Source organism: Kryptolebias marmoratus, linkage group LG8 (assembly GCF_001649575.2).
Source record: "Kryptolebias marmoratus isolate JLee-2015 linkage group LG8, ASM164957v2, whole genome shotgun sequence".
Classification (NCBI taxonomy): Eukaryota; Metazoa; Chordata; class Actinopteri; order Cyprinodontiformes; family Rivulidae; genus Kryptolebias; species Kryptolebias marmoratus.
In genome coordinates, this window is record NC_051437.1 from 16,885,864 (window position 1) to 16,902,447 (window position 16,584).

Genomic DNA, 16,584 nt, shown 5'->3' on the forward strand with positions numbered 1-16,584 from the left:
AAACCCATTCAGGCAAGAAAAGTCTGTTATATCTTTTTTTATTTAGTTTTCTTTTTAATGTTTGTGTCCTTGTATGAATATAAAAGTCCCTATTTGTGTTCTGTCACACTGTGCAGAGCAGTTTTTGATCCATATAAAGCATCCCTTGTGGTTTTTAGTGTTAAAGACAGTGAGTTAGAGAGAGCGATTTCCCTCATCACTGACTTTCCATGTAAATCTAATTCTTCTGTTACAGCAAAAAGAGGATAAGTTGCTGCGCTGGTGCACTTCAGAGTTGTATACACGCATTAATAAACACACACACATACATTTATTGAAGAAGAAAAAAATCCCAATTTTCCAGGTGCAGAGGTCTGTGGAATAGAGTCAGAGCAGCTCATACAGAAAGTGCATTATTCTCCATCAGCAATGTTGAGTGTGTGAGCTATTACACCATCCACACATACAAGTGGAGTTTACCACTTGACAGAGAGTGTGATGGGGCCTGAACAGCAAAGGGGTGGGAGTGGGATTGTGCTTGATCAGTGGCGAACTAAGTTCATTCTCACATTCGCTGCAGAATATGCTCTATTTGCGTTGCACTAATTTAATGCGAACTGATTTCAAAAGTGCAGCATGTGGAATTGAAAGCTTGCCCGCATATGAGCATGTTTGCTTGGATCATTTTATTAACGTGCGTTAGCTTTGTGTAATTCTTGAGTTGTGCATCTTCTCGAGATCAACGCCGAATAGCTTTCAGATTTATCTCATAATGAAGTCGTTAAAGTAGCTTAAAGGTGGATAGATTGTGCATTCTTTTTTTGTACAGCACTTTCATCTGGGTGGCAAGAATAAACAACAGGAATAAATGATGATTCGCGCTGTTCTTTCCACCCACTGCAGGCAGAGAGAAAACTGCATTTAATCAGACAGCTTATTCACACAGTGACTCAGAGTGTATACTTTGTCTGGGTGAAATGGGCTCCAGTGTTTTTTGTTGGGTTTTTTTTTCCCCTCACACAAAGCAAATACCTGTTCTGGAATAAGATATTGATTTGTCATTTCTCACAGCTGAAGCTTAGTAAATAGACTACGCAGACATGTGCGTGTTGGGTTTTAATAATTGTAGCCCTTTGCCTGAGATGTACAGAGGGGTTCCTGCACCGCTCAACACACACGTATGAAATAAAAACACGCACACATCTCCGACTTGGCATTCATGCAGAGTCTTTTCCTCTCGTTTAATAACTTTAAAATATTAATTTCCGCATTTACAGCGTCTTATTTCCACCGTAAGAACAACAACATGTTTTTCTGTGTCACTTTATTGTTTAAGCTCCTTGTTCTGAGGAGGCCCAGCTGAGTGGAAGCGCTGCTTAGTTTACAGCTTAACATTGATAATGAATAAAAGCAGCGGGGAGCGTTTGCTTCCTGGAAGAGGGGTTTGAGCTCATTTCAGAGAAACGTAAATACACAGACAAGTGTTCTCTTCTCCCCTGCTTTCTTTCCTGATGCTGTAATACAGAAGCAATTATTAGAAATTGTTGCTACAGCTTTATTTATCGCATTTGTATTCAGTATGTTTATGTGTAACTCAAGGAGCTTTATAGGATAAAGAATATAACAGTAAAAACAGTCAAACATCACAAGTTAGATTTGTTTGCATACTGTGCAATAATTCTTCAATCACCTTTAATTATACCTGACAGAGGAGTACTGTTGTTTTTTATTTGCCTCTGACTCTGTGTGTGTGTGTTTGTTTGTTCATACTGTTAGCAAAATATGTCATGAACCACTCAATGGATTCTGATGAAAGTTTCAGAAAGACAAAACAATAACATGTTATCATTATTGCATTTTTTTTATTTTGTAAAAAAAAATAAATAAAGATTTATTTGACTTATATTGATTTATTTTTAGTGAAATGGTGTGCTGTCTAAAATTTTATTTTATTTTATTTTATTTTATTTTATTTTATTTTATTTTGCACTTCAGGGGAATTTAAAGACGCTCGAGGATGCAATGTGGGAGCAGCTCCACCAGATGTCACCAAACCGCCCTCTGTTTGCTGCAGTTGCAGCCCCCATCCACTAGGTGGAGACAAAGAGTGAAGTGGCGTTCGGGGGAACAAGTATTTATTGACTTCCCGCTGCAGAAGAAAAAGCAGCAGCAGGAAAGAAGTGGGAAAGTCAACACGAACAGGCGACCAGCTGCTTCTGTTTAATCGCTCGGTCGTTGTAAAAGTGCTCGGTAAGAGGGCATACAGACACATTTTACTTGTTTAGAGCAGTAAGAAGGAAAGTGAGCTTGTTTAGCGTATTTGGAAACGATAAGAGACAGTGAACGCATTATCAGGAAGGAAGACTGAAGCTCCTTCTGTTTTATTTTGTGAGGATGGAGGACATCACAGATATGACATAGAATTAGATCAGTTAAACATTATGGCCTTAGATTTATTATTTGCTTTTTCTGACCATGTTTATGGATGTTTTTCTTTATCTCACTGTAACTTTATTTCTACGGTTTATGAGTTTATTCCTGTCACTCAACCAGGTGAAAAACTTAGCACCACCTGTAAACATCTATATATTTCTCTATTTTTCTACTTTTGTTTAATCCCTTAGAGAGGACATATGTTACTATGTCTATTATTAGACTTAGTTTACTAAGTCAAAATGTTAAGATGTTAAGTAAACTAGTTTTTTGTCATATCTGGATTCCCCCAAATGAAACCGCTGAAAGAGCATTTTCTGAGGGTAGTTAGTTACATACTTTTATGACAAAGTGTTGGTATAACTAAAGAAATTTTAAAAACTATGAAGTAAGTGGGAACACCTGTGAATCAATAATATCAGCAGGTATGTATGTGTCAGCATTGTTAAGACCTCCCTCATCTATGGCTCAACATTTATTAAGAACATTTCTAAGCATCTAACTGTTTTAGTCTGTCTTGATTGCACTTTCTAACATAGCTTTTCAACTTTTCTAATACATCACCCATAAATCCATTTCATTTCCTTCAGTCATGGCTGAGAACCCTGCAGCGGCAGTCCGACAACATAAAGTAACGCTGATCGAGATTCTTAAAGCGGATGCAGAGTTTGTTCTGCAGCACGCGCATTCTCGACGTCTGCTTTCTGAACGCGGCTACCAGGAGGTGAAGCATTGTCACACTCCGATTAAAAAGGTGACCGAGCTTTTGGATCACATCATCCAGAGAGGTCCAGAAGCAGCACAAGGATTGCTGGACCTGCTGAGGGAACCAGACTTACAGGAGACCTTTCCATCGCTGGAAAATTTTGTGAAGGAGCTGCATATCAACACAGTGTCATCAGGTACACATTAATGATTTATTTATTTTTTTTAGCTGTGTTTTACTGAATTTGCAGCAATATCACAAGTCAATACATGGGAGGCTAAATGTAGGTATGTTCTTTTAGGTACAAATAAAAAAAACTCAGCAGCAAAACGAAATGAAGTTTCTGAAGTGGCAGATATAATCCCAACCAAAAAGATCTGCAGCAGTGGTGAGTCAGGCTCCAATTAAACTTGAATTTTTAATTTCACAGTAGCAGTGTCACCTGCAGCTTGCCCCGTTGTGTCACAGGCCGTGGTTTAGTCACAGAGAAGCAGCTGATGGCTGTGGCTCGTGCTTTTGGCAAATCTTGGAGGGCGATCGGCAGACAGACTCTGGACATCCCATCTGTGAAGCTGGAGCAGATCGAAGAGGATAACTCTCTTCACGTGGAGCGAGTCTTTGCCATGCTGCGTTACTGGAGGAAAGTCCAGAGGGAGAAAGCCACTGCTGCTCACCTGCACTCCCTCCTAAGTCAGGGAGATGAGGCTCTGCCTGCTGAAAGCATCGACTTCCTGCTGGAGACTGACTGAGGCCTTCGTCGTTTGAGACTAAAAAACCTTCAAGAGGAACTGCTTGGACTGGGGATCAGTGAGTTACTGATCATAAAAAAGAACAGGAGATGTATAACACTAAGATTTTACCAGTTTACCAAAGGACCCGCAGTGAAATTTAATATGATAACATGAGTTCTTTGATTCAATGTATATTTTTATATAACAGTGCAGCTGTCATTATAAAAAAGTTTGTTTTTAAATGCCTTTTAAAAGGGTGTTTTACATGTTTGTCACATTTGCTGATAGTGTCTGTTTTGTACATTTTAGTTTCTTTTTCCATCAGTGAGAAATATTTTTTATAAAAAAAGCTGAATTGTTTTTTTTGTATGTAAAAACAAAAAGAAATTGAAAGTGTACAATTAAATATTTCTCTATTTATAGTTTGCTGTAATGTTTTCACTGTCTGAACATTTTGTATGTTTTCTGTTTATGGTAGAAACTTTAACTCTCGGCAGGTTCAGATAATTAGAAATAACAGGGTCTGTGTTCTTTTTCTTTTTTTAAGATTAGATGCCTCTGACATGGTGTTTTATGAGCAAACAAATGAGCTGTGTCCCTTCATTACCGACGGTGCAAATATTCAGATCCTTTGCTGATCTATAAGTATTAATACCACTTTAAAACACTTCCAGGTAAAACTCCTCACGTGTCATTTTGTGTTTATTCATAATTGAAAATTAGCCATCAGTGAAATGTTCTTGCAGCATTTGGTTCGCAGGAAATGTTCACTGTAGGTGTTTTAATAGTTTATGTGATGTTTTCCAATTACTGTTATTGCTTTAATGGGGTCTTTTCCAGCTTGCTGCTCTAAATCTTTGAGCTAATTTAACTACATTGTAGTTTAAGGGATTACCTGAATAATAAATACGAAATTACTCATCATTGCTTTTATTAAACCAGATATAAACCCATTGAGATCAAGATCTGTTTTACAAGAGTGACCTGATGTCATTCTCCCTCTTTCATAACTTTCTCAGACAACATTAATTAACTTTCACTCTAGGACAAAGGTTAAATCCCTCCCATTTCTATCCTACTTATCTTTGCTTTATGGCCTTTTTTCTGCAGCCTTACAGTCAGCAACATCGTCTGCAGATGTCTGACAGCTGGTTAGAAGTGTGAATATGGCCTTCATGTCACCACTCTCATGTAAGTACAGGATCTTTATATTATGGGCTTATTCTTTACTTTGTGTTCAAACATTTTTTGTAACCACAGCAGAAGGACAGAAAATGGAACCGGCTCTTTGTGACCTGAAAGATCCTCTAATTAACCACGCTGAGGGCCAGCTCTTCTTGAACGAAGCCTTCAAAATTATTGTGGAGGAGGTGCTCTGCAAGGGCACGGACGTCCAACAGAAGGTCTCCGAGAATTTACTTCAAATACCAACCAGTTCATATTCCAACAGAACAACCATAATCCATCTACTCCCGATGCAGGTGTGTGAGTGGAGAGAGCCCGACGAGCTGGCCCGGCTGCTGGATCTGGAGCTGAGAGACGCCGGGGAGCAGCAGGACCGGCTCCTGCAGAGAGTCAGAGACGTGGCCAAATACAGCGTTAAAACAAGTGAGCCTGTCAGAAACAACCACAACTGTTACACAGATGGATTCTTGTTGACATCAAGACTTTCTTTTGGGTTTTTTTCCTGCTAATTTCAGGTCATCCACGTTTCTTTAATCAGCAGTTTGCCGGAGTGGACTATCATTCTTTGGCTGGACGTTTCCTCACTGAGGCTCTCAACACAAATCTGTAAGACAAAAAACGATATAAAACAGTAAAAGAGATAAATTCTGGAGGGTAAAGGTGACTAGAAGTGTGACTATGTCGAGAGAAATATAGATCTTTTACTAAAGTAGAAATTGAAGCAAATATTATCTTGATTACCACCAAGATTTTGATCTTTTTTGTCTTTAGAGATGTTACCAGACTGAATCATAATCACGGGGATCATTGATGTTTTGAGATTTGCGTTCGTCTTTAATGCTCATGAGTTTTAATACTAAAATCGTGAGCGTTCGATATGTGTCTGCAACTCAGTCACGTCTGTACACAGATTACTCTGAGTTCTCAAAATCCATTACTTTTTACTATGTGCAGCACAAGAAAATGTAAATACACAAAATTCAATGACATGAATTTTGTAATGCAACATACTTTAAAATAACTTATTTAGGTGCTCAGTCTTTTACAGAATGTAGAACACTTACTTACATTTGTTAAAACAATTCAAAAGAGTTTTCTGCCATTGTATAAAACATGAACAAAATGTTCTATTTAATCAATTACAATTGTATTTAATCTTTTTTGACATTTTGAGATAAGGTTATAGTTTTAAACAAGAAAAGAAGCATGTTTTCTGTCAAAGTAGAGCTCCTGCTTCGACAGAAAACATCTGAGGTCTAAAAGACACGCTGATGATAAATAATAATTATTGTAAAACCAAATCTGTTTATCTTTATTTCAAAAGTGCACTCCAGCAGATTTGCCCGTACATGTGGGAGCAAACTGAGCTGAGGTGGGCAACAAAATAATGCGCGTGGCCAAGAATGCAGTTTTGCGAGATGTGCACACCAAAACAAATCATGATTTTCAAAAAACTGGCCACTTACAACACACCACGCAGCTCGCTGGTCACTGGCTTGCTAACGCTCAGTTAGGTGAGACTGCCATAGAAAATTCACAAATATTCTCACAATTTTCAGGGATTTTTTTTTCACCAACTTGTGTCCTAAAACACTTAGCTTAGTAAGATACCACCTTTAGATTGGTGTTTAATAATAAAAAAAGAAGTCAGAATCTGCAAAGAGAGCTCCCACCTTTAAATGATCAGACACTGAATGTTGCCTGCAGCTTCACCTATGAAGTGGCGCCAGTCTTTGTGCTGATGGAAACTGAGGTTCTAAGAAGCCTTCGGCAGCTGGTGGGCTGGACAGAGGGCGATGGCATTTTCTGCCCTGGGGGCTCCACCTCCACCGTGTACGCCATGAACCTCGCACGCTACAGACTCTTCCCAGAGGTCAAAAGTCAGGGCCTGTGGGCTCTCCCACGCCTGGCCATCTTCACGTCTCCAGAGGTCAGGACAGCTGTTCCGCTCACCTTGTTTGATTAAGCAGTAAAGCACGTCAGAGGTGTTTGATGAAAATCAAGTTTTAGGATTGCTGTTTTATTTGTTGTTGGGTTTTTTTAAGCCATGTGACAGAAGAATGTGTCTCGTGTTTTTAGAGCCATTATTCTGTGAGGAAAGGGGCGGCATTTCTGGGGTTTGGAACCGATAATGTCATCTTGGTGAAAGTAGATGAAAGGTAATGTTGATTTTTATCATTTACAAGTCAGGAAATAATATGTTTAGACAAATAATATTAAGAGAAATGTCACTTGAACCTATTTTACATCAGTTTTCTGACATTGAGAATTATTCAAAAGAAACACTCATTGGTTTAATACTTATGCTTCATTAGTCTCACAAATCACAACAAAACTCTTTGTTATCCTTTATGAATATTTTCCTATTTGATACAGAGGCCATATGATTCCAGAGGACCTGGATGAAAAGATAGAGCTTTCAAAATCTCAGGTAAATAAATTTATGGTCAGTAAGCTCAGCATACAAAAAGACACATTTGTGTGCATCAAACTTCTAGGTGATAGAAATCAGACTCACTTTCAGTTTCCCCCTGTCAGGGTGCGGTACCATTTCTCGTGAGCTGCACAGCAGGCACAACAGTGCAGGGTGCGTTTGACCCGCTGGATGGGATAGCGGATGTTTGTGACAAGCACAAGCTGTGGCTGCACGTTGACGTGAGTTCTCCATGAGGCTGTCTCAAATTAGTCCGTTTTAATTGTGAGAAGCTTTGTTGAAATTTCAGAATATTCAGACGTTCGTGAGTTTTGTCACTTGTTTCAGGCTGCCTGGGGAGGAAGTGTGCTCTTTTCCAAGCAGCACAGACACCTGATGAAGGGTGTTGACAGGTATGAACTGACTTTGTCAAAAGATGGGTTTTCCTTTGTGATGAAGATCGTTTTTAGTTTGCATGAGAAAAGCTACGAGGTTCTGGAGCTGCTGTCATTATTTACAAGGTGTGTCTGTGTGTGTGCCTTTTTTTATGTCACAAGAGCGAATTCAGTAGCCTGGAACCTCCACAAGATGCTGGCAGCTGGCCTGCAGTGTTCTGCCTTGTTGCTCAAAGACACCACGGTTTGATTTCACTCATTAGGCATTAATAACTTATGATAGTTTTGGTTAAGCAGAGTTGTACTTTTTATTCATATCCTCCTGACTACCAGTAGTTCAATTTGTCCTCTGTGGAGGACATTTGTAAACCTGATTATCTCTTACCCACTGCATGCTACTGAATTAACTCTTTTTGTTGTCTACAGAGGACATTTAGGGCTTTTCAATGATACCAAGTGTGAAGGGGTGGGGCTTTGGTACCTTACAAAGATTGGGGGGATTTAAAAAAAAATAATGATTAGACAATATTTTTTTCATGGAAGTCAGGAGGATATTTATGCTTTATTTATTTTTTTTAATTTTACAACTGTTTTGTGTTCTTCAGGACTTGCTGAAGCGGTGCCACAGCTCGAATGCTTCGTATCTTTTCCAACAAGATAAGTTTTATGACGTGAATCTGGACATTGGGGATAAGTCCGTGCAGTGCGGCCGCAAGGTGGATTGTCTGAAGTTGTGGTTGATGTGGAAAGCAGTCGGCTCCAGTGGTTTGGAACAGCGTGTCGACAAAGCTTTCCTCCTTGTGAGGTAAATTAAAGACTGTAAAACCCTCTCTGTTTTCTGAGGCTTGTGGCTGCGGTGAAGTCTTTGGGTGGCGCATCGACTCAATGACTCACTTTAGCTCACTTAACAGATACATATTCTGAATGCAGTCTAATGTGCAGTGAGATTACTAATTAAAGGTTTGTCTCATGGTTGTCGTGGGCCAAAAAGATTTTTCATTTATGACAAAAATCAAAACACTCACTGTAGGATTTGTAGCGTAAGATAATTTGCAATGCTCGTTTTCAGATGTGCCTTTAAATTACATATAAAACATTAATAATATAATTTATATAAAAAAGAATGTTTGACATATATTTTTTTACATTCAGGAAAAACTACCTTGACTACTCAACCTTCAACAATAAGAATAGGAAGAATAATGAAGATATAATCCAAATTGTAAAATAATAATATTACCCACTATATTGATTATTATAAATAAAATGTATTCTTGCAGGTATTTAGTGGATCAGATGAAGAAAAGAGATGGATTCCATCTTTTAAGTGAGGTAAGTTGATATATGAAGCTGAAAACAATATTAAAACATTGTTACTATATGTTTAAATTCTGCCTCTGTGGACAGCCGGAGTTTGTGAATGTGTGCTTCTGGTTCATACCACCGAGTCTGAGAGGGAAGGAAGGAAATGCAGATTACCAGAACAAACTGGCCAAAGTAAGTTTCTGTATTACATAAGTCAAGTTTTGATTGAACACTGAAGCATCAGAGTTTCTTTTTTAATATTACACATATGCCTACATAGATGTAATGAGAGACAGCTTGCTTGTTAGAAGAATATTACAGATCTGAATATTACATATGTGTGTTTTGATGATCAGGTAGCGCCAACGATCAAGGAGCGTATGATGAAACGAGGCACTTTGATGGTGGGCTACCAGCCTCTTGGAGACAAGGTCAACTTTTTCCGTGTGACTGTCTTCTCCCACCTTGTTTCACACAAAGACATGGACTTCTTCCTTGATGAAATCGAACGACTTGGGAGCGATCTGTGATCGATTTATCGTGGTCTTTTTTAATTTAGGATTTTGTGCAAAAACTGCATATTTGCAAGTGACATTGTGGATACTGTAGATAACAAACTTTTCTCCTATAGTCTAGCTAATTCACAGAGATCACAACATATCATAAATAAAGTTCTTTATGCAAGTGCCCTAAGAGGTAAATGTCTATTTTGATCCCTAAACTAATAGTTGAGAAATCTTTCAGCATTTTTGATATTTAATACAATTCAAACATGTCTTCAGCACAACTTGTCTGTTAGTGTAGTCTTAAAATGGTCTTATGAATGTTTAATTGTCTTTCATACTATATTTATTAATTGTATCCATCTTAACCCATTAATACCTTATTCTTGGAAGATTTTTGCATCAGAGATACCTGTAATTTCGTTGTTATATAAAATGACAATAAATTTGATTCTGACAAAAATTTGCAAGTTCTTTCTAAAAACTAAGTACTTCACTCTTTATTTTTATTACTATTATTGTTATTAGTAGGTATAAGGCTAACTTAAAGGCTTCAATGAGTCAATTCAAATAACTTGTTTCTTTTTGGTTACATACTTTTTTCATATAAATATTACAAAGACAAATGTATGAAGCCCCGATATGTATTGTATTCATTCGAACCTTTAATTTTTAAGCTGCACCTTTCAGTAGCAGCGAACTGGACAAACTTGCGAATTTGGAAACTCAATTTTCGTACGTAAAATAATATAAACACAAACGTGCTTCTCTCCATTTTTACGTCTCTTTGTCGTAAAATGTGGGTCAAAGCGCTCGAGTCACGTGACGAGTGAGTGGCCAATCAGAACGCTCCCGGGGGAGTACTTCCGGTGATAGTACTTCCTGTCAGTGTTTGTAAACTGAGGAAAAAAAATTGGAAGTGCGACAAGAATTAATGCTCTTCAGCCCCCTCGTAGTCGAAAGGTAAGCGTCCGAATCTGCAGCACTCGTCCTCCGCGGCCTTGTGAGCGTTTTATCGCGGTCTGCCGCCGTGTTTCTGGCAGCCTAGCCGAAGAGGGAGGCGCTGAGTCCGCACGCCCTGCCTGCCCTGCCTGCCTGCCCGTTGTCTTGTCTGGGTCTGGCGATGAGGGGTGGGGGTCCGGTTTGACTCCACAAGAGCTGTCCCCGAAACCCGTGTGTCGGCTAGTTAGCTGGGTTTCGTGCTCGGACTGGTGTTGCAGAGGCTCCCAGCTTCCGTGTGAACACCCGAGCAGAATGGCTTTCAGGACCACTGCGATGTGGCCCCGGTGTTTGTTTTTTTCCTCTCTGGTGCTCTCCTAAAATTTTATTTTATTTTTTAAATCACTTGCACAGTTTAGTAGGATTTGTGGCTACATGTGTATGTTTTTGCAGGTTGACGCAACCCCACGATTCACTGAACAAATATCTAGTCTGAAGGAGGCAAACGCTGTACTTTGAATTCATGAATTGTGCGCCAACAGATCATTTCCACTCTTTTTAAACTCTCAAAAAAATATACTGGCTAAAACCTCTACTTTCAGTAATTTTTAATAAAATTAAAGCGGTCAAAATCCGTTAAACCTGTGAAAATTAACATCCATCCAACTAACACCATTATTTGTCCCTGAAAAATGTTGTGTTGAGTTCAGCTGAGTGTTGCAGGGAATGAAGCAGCCTGTCAGTGTGTGGGATGAAGGTTTTGTACATTTCGGTTGTTTTTGATTGGATGGAGAACAGTGGAAGAAGGTTAAACAGCTCATGGGATGCGTGGCAGAGATTCCATCTTCTGGTTCATTGTCTCCAATCAGGGTGGAGAGCAGGCCTGATGACTGTCCAAGTCATTCCCACCACACTTTGCAGAGTTTTCCTGTCAGTTACACTGAATTTGTTGGACCAAGATGTGTTGCAGCTTGTCAGGATGCTCTCAATAGTTCCTTAGCAAAATATGGTAAGGGTAGAAGGGGGATGGACATGCAATTTATTAGACTAATATATGTGAATTGTAAAACATCATTTTACTTAGTCGTATATATATATATATATATAATCATTAATGTAATGCCTTTAAACTTAAAAGAAGATATAAGTTCACTTTTACTGCGGCTTATAAATAGTTTCTGTAACTTTTGTATTGCCTAACGTCTGAAGCATTTCATTGCCAATTAAAAGAAAGACTATTCGAATTTTTATTTCATAAGCTGTCTTTATTTATTTATTTTTAAATCTATAAGTGTTTTCTGACATCCGTCCAAAGCCAAAGTGTGCGTCAGACCTCTCTGGCTCTCTTTCCCGATGAACAGAGCGCATTAATGTTCGACCAGAATCTCTGGTCACGTATCCATCTGCCTCTATTTTCAGACTTTGGCCCCCGATGATTTGGGTTTGTGTGTGATCTCTTCTGTCACCCCTCATCCCGAGTGAAGTCCCCCTTCTGTCCCCTCAAACACACACGCATTCAAACCAAGGCGATGACCCACCATTCCAACAATTCAGTTCGAGACCATATGAAATGGGTCAGTGGAAGTCTCTTCATCTCCAGAATCACCATCATGGTTGCATTAACTTGTCACTTCCCATTACTCGCAGGCCCGCCTCCAAGTTCCTCTGACTCCTTGTCTCTGTTCGGGAGTCCTGTGACCTCCCTCTGTACTCTCTGACATGTGGCGGTTTGTGTTGCCAGGCTGGGTTGCTGGGCTGTGAAGCGGTCTTGTCTAGCATGGCCTTGATGCAGGCCAACAATATGCCAAGCCAGAAGAAAATGTCCTCAATGAGTCAGGGGCACAGGTCCAACCCTGGGAGCCACCAGACACACTCACAGCACAGCCACAACCACCATGGACACCAGGTTCACCATGGACAGGCCCACCACAGCCATATGGGACACCCCTCAGGCGGCAGCCTTCCACCCCTGGTGAGAGAGATGAGAGCAACTGCTCCGTTTGTTTACTCTGTGGGATGAAAATGTTGTCATTTCTTTACTTTGCATAAACCAACTTTAGCATGATCTGACTCATAGATTTTGCATTTGTGACGTCCTAAATGCTTCTTAGTGAGGTTTCAAGTAGTGGCTTATCATCAGTGTGATTATGTGTTTGTTGCTTTCTTCTGCTTAAGCAAGTAACACAGTGTCTGTGCATTTTATCTAATGATGCATGTGTTTTCTTCCTTTTTTAAAGCTGATTCGAAAAGATGGAGACTATCACACATCGAGAATTATTGAGAGTAAGGATTCCCAGTCAAACCAGAATCTGCACCGCAAGAAGAAACACAAAAAATCTTCCCACAAAGTGAAAGAGAAGGTGGAGGTGAGAACTCTACTTAATTAAAATATACATATATATATATATATATATATATATATATATATATATATATATATATATATATATATATATATATATATATATATATATATATATAAAAGTTGCAACCAAACTCAGTTTCTGCTTATTGTATCAATGTTTGTATCAGTTATTGCCACACTTCGATATGGACGATGACAACTCCTTTAAAGTTCAGAAGAACTTTATCTGTGATCACTGCTATGGGGGTTTCCGGAGCAGCTACCACCTAAAGCGACACATCCTCACACATACAGGTGAGAACCTGAAGTCTATTATACAGCTCAGCGTGGCTGTAGTTGAGCCAGAAGAATCCTGCAAGAATTTCTTAACCAATGTGGCCTCAAACACACCTGGAGTAATCATGTGTCCCAGGGGATCCAATCACATTTAGACAGTTCTTTGTACAACTGTTCACACGTGGTTTTATAAGACGTCTCGGCTTGCCTCCTGACCACTTGGGATGAGGTTTGAGTTGTTCATCCTAAATGCAAAAGAAACAAAAAACACATAGCTTACATCAAACTGTCATCTGAACAACAAAGAGGACATCAGCTGGTACTTCTGTGAATGACAAACTCATTCAAGGACCTGAATTAAGCTATTATTAGCACATTTCCTGCAGATTTTTTTTTAGCAAAAATTTAAATGAAAGCTTATCTGTAATGTTACAAAAGGTTGACGTCAGCTTGCCTCTGCTGACCAAAGAGACACAAACTGCTTCAGTTTTCTTTAAGCTTTATTTACTCAGTTTAGAACAGAAACGTGTAAGGTGTGACATTGTGCTTATGACATTTGTTTATCTTAGTTAAGCAAGAGTCAGAGATGCGGAGAGTTATGATAAATACTGATACTTGTGGTTGCTATAGGGGAAAAACCATACGCTTGCGATGCGTGTGACATGCGGTTCATTCAGCGTTACCACCTGGACAGACACAAGAGGGTGCACAGCGGAGAGAAGCCGTACCAATGTGATCGATGCCATCAGGTCAGTCTGTGATGTGTTCTGTACAGCTGATGGACTTCACCTGCACTGCATCTTTATGCTGCAAGTCAAAACCCTGGACATGCTGCTGTCTGTTGCCGTACATGAAGCAAACTTTCTTTTTGTTTGTTTTTGCCTCACTGCAGAACTTTTCACGGACAGACAGGCTGCTGAGACACCGACGGCTGTGTACAGTTGGAGTGAGCAAAGAAGAAAACCAGTACTCCCAGGACGCGACTCCCCACACGGCTTCGTGGAGTCCCCTCCAGCCCTCCAACAACCGTCTCTGACTGTCTGAGCAGGAGCTCCCGAACGTCACGCTGCAGCGTAGTGCCGCCTCTCACTGGAGTTTTGGTTTGAAAACAACCCCGAGCTTAAAACAACTTTAGTTTGCTCTCGCCAGCTCATTCGTGGAGCTCAGTACTGGATATTTGTACTTTCTACTTACTGTTACATTCATAACACAAGCAGAAGGGATGGACAGGCGTGGACTATAGGTTATTACAACAATAGCTGAAAAGGGTGGTTTGAGTTTTTTTTTTTTTGTTTTGTTTTTTTTTTGAGTTACTGCTCAGAAATGTCTGCCTCCATCCGTGGTCAGAAAGCAGCGCAGTACTTCTTTGACATTATTTTGACCTGTAGTCAACTCTACATCTGCCTGTTACCATATATTTTTGTTATACATAGACATTTCACCAAGGGACACGTACTATTGTAGTGTAAAATCCTTTGTCTTATGTTCTTTATGCTACCAGTCATAAACCTGCTACTACTGACAAGCAGAAAGATCACGACAGGTTTATTCTGTTTTGTTTTGTTTTTTTCTTAAAGGAGTAATCACCCACAAATCAAATACTGTAGATCAATTTAATGTACACTGATCTAAATATTTTATTACAGTGTAAAATTTCAAATAGGTATTTCTTTATTCTGTATGTAGAAGATAGTCTTTTTCTTGCTCAATACAAAAATGGATCTAAGCTAAATTCTTACCTGCTAATAATTTATCTAAATAAAATTTTAAAAAAAACTAGAATAACTCCACCTTCAGAATAGTGTGAAAGGTCAAGTGAAAAACACTAAAGGTTAACCTATTGTTCTTTATCTGTATTAGTTTTGTTTTTTATTAGTGACTCTTGGCATTCATATTCACAATTTGACTTCGTCTTAAAGGTCCCTTTTTTTTAAAATCGTACACTGTTAGCTGTAGTGGTTATGTGGCTTTAATAGGAGCCTGGATCATTTGAAGCCTATGATTAGTGCCAGTCAGTAGTAACTGGAAGTAAAACATAAAAACAAAAAAGACAAAAAAAAAACTTTGTTCTATAAATGATTTTTTTTCTGAAACGTTTTCCCAAAATGACCACCAAAAGACATTCTTGGTGTTAACTTTTCCCTACAAAAAAAACATTTCTTTCTCTTTTTTTCCATTTCTCTCTTTAATAGTTGTAGATTTACCTTCTTTATAATACTTTCTTTTTTTTAATGTATTCATCATGTTACCTGACATCATTTGATAAACATGAGTGAGATTGTTTCCATATTAATCACTGAGGTTATTTTTCTGGGTGTCATGAAGTCCTGATAATGCCAGCCCAGATCAACTTAATTAGTTAAAAACCATAAATTCATCTCATTAGCAGATTTAAAGTTCTGACCTCTTTCTGACTGAATGTTACCCGATTACAGTGCCATATCATTTCCTGTCCCGTTTACCTTTAAGCATCTTCAGTGAAGATGAATAATTGTCCTTTTGTTGACAGGGAATGAGTTTGGGCCTGCCTACAGTCGAAGCAGACTGTAATCACTGAACTAAAGCAGTTCAGTTGTAAAGGAACGTGTTTTAACAGTTATAGACTAAAATGTTTTATTGTAGTCAGGTAGCTCTGTTGTCGTCACGCTTGTAGATGAAGTGATGAGAGTTTGGGGCCCGTCACTTACTTTTTACGGCTTATGAACTTCATATAAATATTTAAAATGTCTTAGGTGTAGAAATTAGTGTGTCTGGGACCTCAACTCCAAAAGCAAATCAAAGTTTTTACAAGATTAAAATCACTAGTCTCATGATTTCTTGTGCTGAAAAGGCCGTTACAAGTCACTGTTGGGTTTATTTAGAAAAGATTTAATTTGCCAGTTGTATTATTTCAGTAATAACCATTACTTAGAATAGTTCTATGTGTTTTTTTTTAATTGCATGTAATTATCAAATGAGCTTGTAAAGGTTTGTTTTTCTTTAATGAAGGCCTTTGGTATTTTGTCATGTCAGGACTGGAGTGAAGTCAAGATTTGACTGTCGCTTTGTACTGAACGGGGTCACAATAAAGGTTTGTTTTTGTTTTTATTTTTTTAAACCTGGAATGCTGTTTGTTTATTCTGCGAGAAGGATTTTCAAAGTTCCTTTGTGTTAATACGGTTCATTTTAAATTGAAAAACATTAATCTTTGGAAGAAGTTAACATGAAATACACTCATAGTTGTCTTTAAAGAAATATGTAATGCACCAGTTAATCCAGCAGATGGCAGCCATGACCCTGTTTTCTTTCCAGCTCATGAAGAGGAGAAAACAGGAACTATTTAACCTGAATTGGTCAAGCTCTTGTGTGAACAGA

At 38.8% G+C, this 16,584-nt stretch overlaps 3 protein-coding genes across 5 annotated transcripts; all 3 read left to right on the plus strand.

Moving 5' to 3' along the window:
- The first annotated feature begins 1,969 nt into the window (after nucleotides 1–1,969).
- Nucleotides 1,970–10,102, plus strand: csad (cysteine sulfinic acid decarboxylase). Its single transcript, XM_017414994.3, has 15 exons — nucleotides 1,970–2,229; nucleotides 4,960–5,040; nucleotides 5,110–5,252; nucleotides 5,331–5,457; nucleotides 5,550–5,640; nucleotides 6,742–6,964; nucleotides 7,114–7,193; nucleotides 7,411–7,465; nucleotides 7,573–7,689; nucleotides 7,796–7,860; nucleotides 8,005–8,086; nucleotides 8,448–8,647; nucleotides 9,123–9,174; nucleotides 9,250–9,339; nucleotides 9,504–10,102. The coding sequence occupies exons 2-15, from the start codon at nucleotides 5,016–5,018 to the stop codon at nucleotides 9,675–9,677; spliced, it is 1,524 nt and encodes a 507-aa protein (XP_017270483.1). The 5' UTR covers nucleotides 1,970–2,229; nucleotides 4,960–5,015; the 3' UTR covers nucleotides 9,678–10,102.
- Nucleotides 2,238–4,947, plus strand: zgc:174906 (uncharacterized protein LOC571548 homolog). Its single transcript, XM_037976773.1, has 4 exons — nucleotides 2,238–2,837; nucleotides 3,003–3,314; nucleotides 3,420–3,506; nucleotides 3,587–4,947. The coding sequence occupies exons 2-4, from the start codon at nucleotides 3,005–3,007 to the stop codon at nucleotides 3,865–3,867; spliced, it is 678 nt and encodes a 225-aa protein (XP_037832701.1). The 5' UTR covers nucleotides 2,238–2,837; nucleotides 3,003–3,004; the 3' UTR covers nucleotides 3,868–4,947.
- A 377-nt stretch (nucleotides 10,103–10,479) lies between the features above and the next one.
- znf740b (zinc finger protein 740b) lies at nucleotides 10,480–16,334 on the plus strand. Of its 3 annotated transcripts, XM_017414966.3 has the most exons (7): nucleotides 10,486–10,613; nucleotides 12,009–12,163; nucleotides 12,331–12,561; nucleotides 12,827–12,955; nucleotides 13,122–13,248; nucleotides 13,861–13,979; nucleotides 14,123–16,334. In XM_017414966.3, the coding sequence occupies exons 2-7, from the start codon at nucleotides 12,119–12,121 to the stop codon at nucleotides 14,264–14,266; spliced, it is 795 nt and encodes a 264-aa protein (XP_017270455.1). In that variant the 5' UTR covers nucleotides 10,486–10,613; nucleotides 12,009–12,118; the 3' UTR covers nucleotides 14,267–16,334. The 3 variants fall into 3 exon arrangements, with proteins under 3 accessions (XP_017270457.1, XP_017270455.1, XP_017270456.1); XM_017414968.3 differs by lacking the exon at nucleotides 12,009–12,163 and having other exon boundaries at nucleotides 10,480–10,613; XM_017414967.3 differs by lacking the exon at nucleotides 10,486–10,613 and having other exon boundaries at nucleotides 11,750–12,163.
- The last annotated feature ends 250 nt before the right edge of the window (nucleotides 16,335–16,584 follow it).

What these genes read in the sequence shown, in the direction of transcription:
- zgc:174906 (XM_037976773.1), top strand. Translation starts at nt 3,005, where the DNA reads ATGGCTGAGAACCCTGCAGCGGCAGTCCGACAACATAAAGTAACGCTG. An exon ending in TATCAACACAGTGTCATCAG is followed by an intron (nt 3,315 to 3,419) that starts GTACACATTAAT and finishes ATGTTCTTTTAG; the next exon opens with GTACAAATAAAAAAAACTCA. An exon ending in CAAAAAGATCTGCAGCAGTG is followed by an intron (nt 3,507 to 3,586) that starts GTGAGTCAGGCT and finishes GTTGTGTCACAG; the next exon opens with GCCGTGGTTTAGTCACAGAG.
- csad (XM_017414994.3), top strand. Translation starts at nt 5,016, where the DNA reads ATGGCCTTCATGTCACCACTCTCAT. An exon ending in GAGGCTCTCAACACAAATCT is followed by an intron (nt 5,641 to 6,741) that starts GTAAGACAAAAA and finishes TGTTGCCTGCAG; the next exon opens with CTTCACCTATGAAGTGGCGC. An exon ending in CTGATGAAGGGTGTTGACAG is followed by an intron (nt 7,861 to 8,004) that starts GTATGAACTGAC and finishes TTATGTCACAAG; the next exon opens with AGCGAATTCAGTAGCCTGGA.
- znf740b (XM_017414966.3), top strand. Translation starts at nt 12,119, where the DNA reads ATGACCCACCATTCCAACAATTCAGTTCGAGACCATATGAAATGG. An exon ending in TTCGAGACCATATGAAATGG is followed by an intron (nt 12,164 to 12,330) that starts GTCAGTGGAAGT and finishes TTGTGTTGCCAG; the next exon opens with GCTGGGTTGCTGGGCTGTGA. An exon ending in GCGGCAGCCTTCCACCCCTG is followed by an intron (nt 12,562 to 12,826) that starts GTGAGAGAGATG and finishes CCTTTTTTAAAG; the next exon opens with CTGATTCGAAAAGATGGAGA.